Source organism: Sprattus sprattus (genome assembly GCF_963457725.1).
Source record: "Sprattus sprattus genome assembly, chromosome: 16".
Classification (NCBI taxonomy): domain Eukaryota; kingdom Metazoa; phylum Chordata; class Actinopteri; order Clupeiformes; family Clupeidae; genus Sprattus; species Sprattus sprattus.
In genome coordinates, this window is record NC_137914.1 from 7,075,028 (window position 1) to 7,077,527 (window position 2,500).

Here is a 2,500-nt window from a genome sequence, read left to right on the forward strand (position 1 = left end):
TAAGAGTTTACAATGAAACGTTTTCTTGTGCTTAAACAACCTCATAAACCCATGCATTAACAGGCATCAAGTGTTTCATTGGTTTTGTGTTGTCATGTGTTTGAATCGTACTGATTGAAAGTGCAGGGTGTGTGTGTGTGTGTGTGTGTGTGTGTGTGAGTGTTTGCACCCAAGTGTTTTTGTGCTTTTTGGTGTTTGGTTAAGTGATGGCTGTTCAGCTTGTTGTGTGTGGTGTATTCCTGTCCCAGTGCTGATGGAGTACTCATTGAACTGTGGAGAGAGTGTTGTGTTTGTGGGGATTGATTTCTAACGGGTCATGCCATGGTGTGCTTTTGTGGCCGTGTAGTCTTTTCTTTGAATCAACCTGCAACCCCATTCACCATTGCAACCGTAAGGATGTAATTAATCACGTGGTTCAGCCTGGCCATCATTTTTGTTTGTTTGTTTTGTTTGTTTGTTCTGTTTTTCTGTCCATTTTCTATTCTGTAAGCAAATAAAAGCAAACGATGAATGCTTTGACTGTCAGAACAGCTTTCTCCTCTCTGCTTACCTTTTTTCCTCTTTTCTCCTTTTTTAATTTTTTCTAAAACACCATTGCTTTTCCATGCTATCTTCTCATCTCTCTCTTTCTGTTCCTCTCCCTACCTCTCCCTTTGTTCCTTTGCTGTCTTTCTTTCTTTCTTTCTCTCTCTCTCTCTCTCTGTTTCTCTCTCCATCTGCGTTTTTGGTCTGGGTCATTGCTTGCTTCCTCCCGTTGCAACCGGTGAGTTCTGGCTTACCTCGCAAGCTGCTATCCCACAGCGCTTTGCTGCACTGCAGCCTAAAGCTTCACGTACCCTGTAGCTTTCTAGAAGAAGCTCACTTCTTAAAATAAGTGAATCGGTGGATGGATGGATGGATGGATGGATGGAATGAATTCTGGATGAATGAGGGGAAAAAAACTTCCTTTTTTTCTCATCTGTGCTTTGCCTGAGACATCTCTGCTTACCTGAGTTGTCCCTGTGCAGTATTTCTAGCTGATGTAGAGCAACTCAGTAGAGTGCCCCCTAGTGTAGAGAAGTGAAGTAGCTAGTGGTTGTATACCAGTGTGCACAGAATGTCTAGTTGTGTTATTTTGGAGCTGGTGTTGTACTGTGCATTTGTAATGTATGTTCTGTTTAGTGTGTGTCTGTTGGTTGTTGGTTATTTTGTGAGAACATGGTGTGTTGTGACAATGTGAGATAGACTACATTTGAATAGATTAATTAATTGGACCCCTTATTTCTCCCCTAATCACTATTTTGGTCACCGAAATAGTTGTTTACCTCTGTTGTTATGATATGTTGCCCTTGTTTTCTTGTGATCCCCGTAGGAGATGAGTGTATGGTAGCTGTGAATGTATGACTGTTGTTTCTTACGCTCTGTGTTTTCACCGTTTCTTCCGGAAGCCTTTGACGGACTGGGTGATGTTCTCATGCCTGCCATAGCCCCCCAGCTGGCTGGTGCATCACCCATGGCATCACCTTCCAAGCCAATGGGAGGGGACCTGGATGCCACTATGGCTAACATGGCTAGCAGTGAGTATCTCACACACACACACACACACACACACACACACACACACACACACACACACACACACACACACACACACACACACACACACACACACACACACACAGTATTTGACCAAGGGTGTGCTAGGTTTCTAAGAGCGCACAGGTGAGGCTAACTGTATGCTAGTCTCCATGGGTAAAACCCACGAGTGTGTTTTTGCACAGGAAGTGTGACTGATACATTGACTGATGAGCTTTCCTGTTCTCTCCTACAGATTTCTCCATGGGGAACCAGAAACCGTAAGCTCTCAGTTTCATCAAGTCTCTCTCTCTTTCTCTCTCTCTCTCTTTCTCGATCTCTCTGTCACTCTCTCACACACACATTCTCTCTCTCTTTCTCTCATTCCCCTGTGTAAAAGACTAATGCATGCACATTTTGTGCTGTCTGTGGTACAAAGCCAAGTGGAAATAGTCTGTTGGCACACTGATGGTCAAGGGCAGACCACTGAATGGCTTCCATCCTGAGGTCATCGCATCTCTGCTGACCGCACAGTTTAGTGACAAATGAAGAAGGAATATTTGGGTTTGGTGGATGTTTTTGTTGATTGCCTAGACAGTTTTCTGTCAGAGTGGCAGATGTATATTAATTTGAAAAGTATTGGGCATGTCCTTCAATTCCAGGTAATCTGAAAGAACAAGTGGCAGAATACAGTATATGGTGAAATGCATCCATACCTAAACTACATGATGGTGTTTGTTAGTGTGGGCTTTTGTGTGTTTGTGAAGGTTATCCGTTTTTGGGGAGGGTTTAATATTTTTTGCTGTCTGGCAAAATATATGTCACTAAGTGTGTGAGAAATGGACAATAATGATATCACAATGATACCAGGTAAAACAAAAAATGAGATTGACGTCTTCTGATTGGTTGATCGCTCTCTTCTCTCATAGGGCTGATGGTGCAGCAG

At 43.1% G+C, this 2,500-nt stretch overlaps 1 protein-coding gene across 1 annotated transcript in view; it reads left to right on the top strand.

Annotated features, from left to right (window-relative positions):
* LOC308377752 (clathrin coat assembly protein AP180-like) overlaps positions 1-2,500 on the top strand; it is a gene marked incomplete at both ends in the record, with an annotated part of 29,349 nt that overhangs the window by 24,146 nt on the left and 2,703 nt on the right. The window contains 3 exons of the mRNA XM_080854488.1: positions 1,428-1,556; positions 1,811-1,835; positions 2,484-2,500. The exon at positions 2,484-2,500 is cut by the window's right edge and continues 56 nt beyond it. Of these exons, the coding sequence (XP_080710614.1) occupies positions 1,428-1,556; positions 1,811-1,835; positions 2,484-2,500 (171 nt within the window). The remainder of the gene's footprint in view (positions 1-1,427; positions 1,557-1,810; positions 1,836-2,483) is intronic.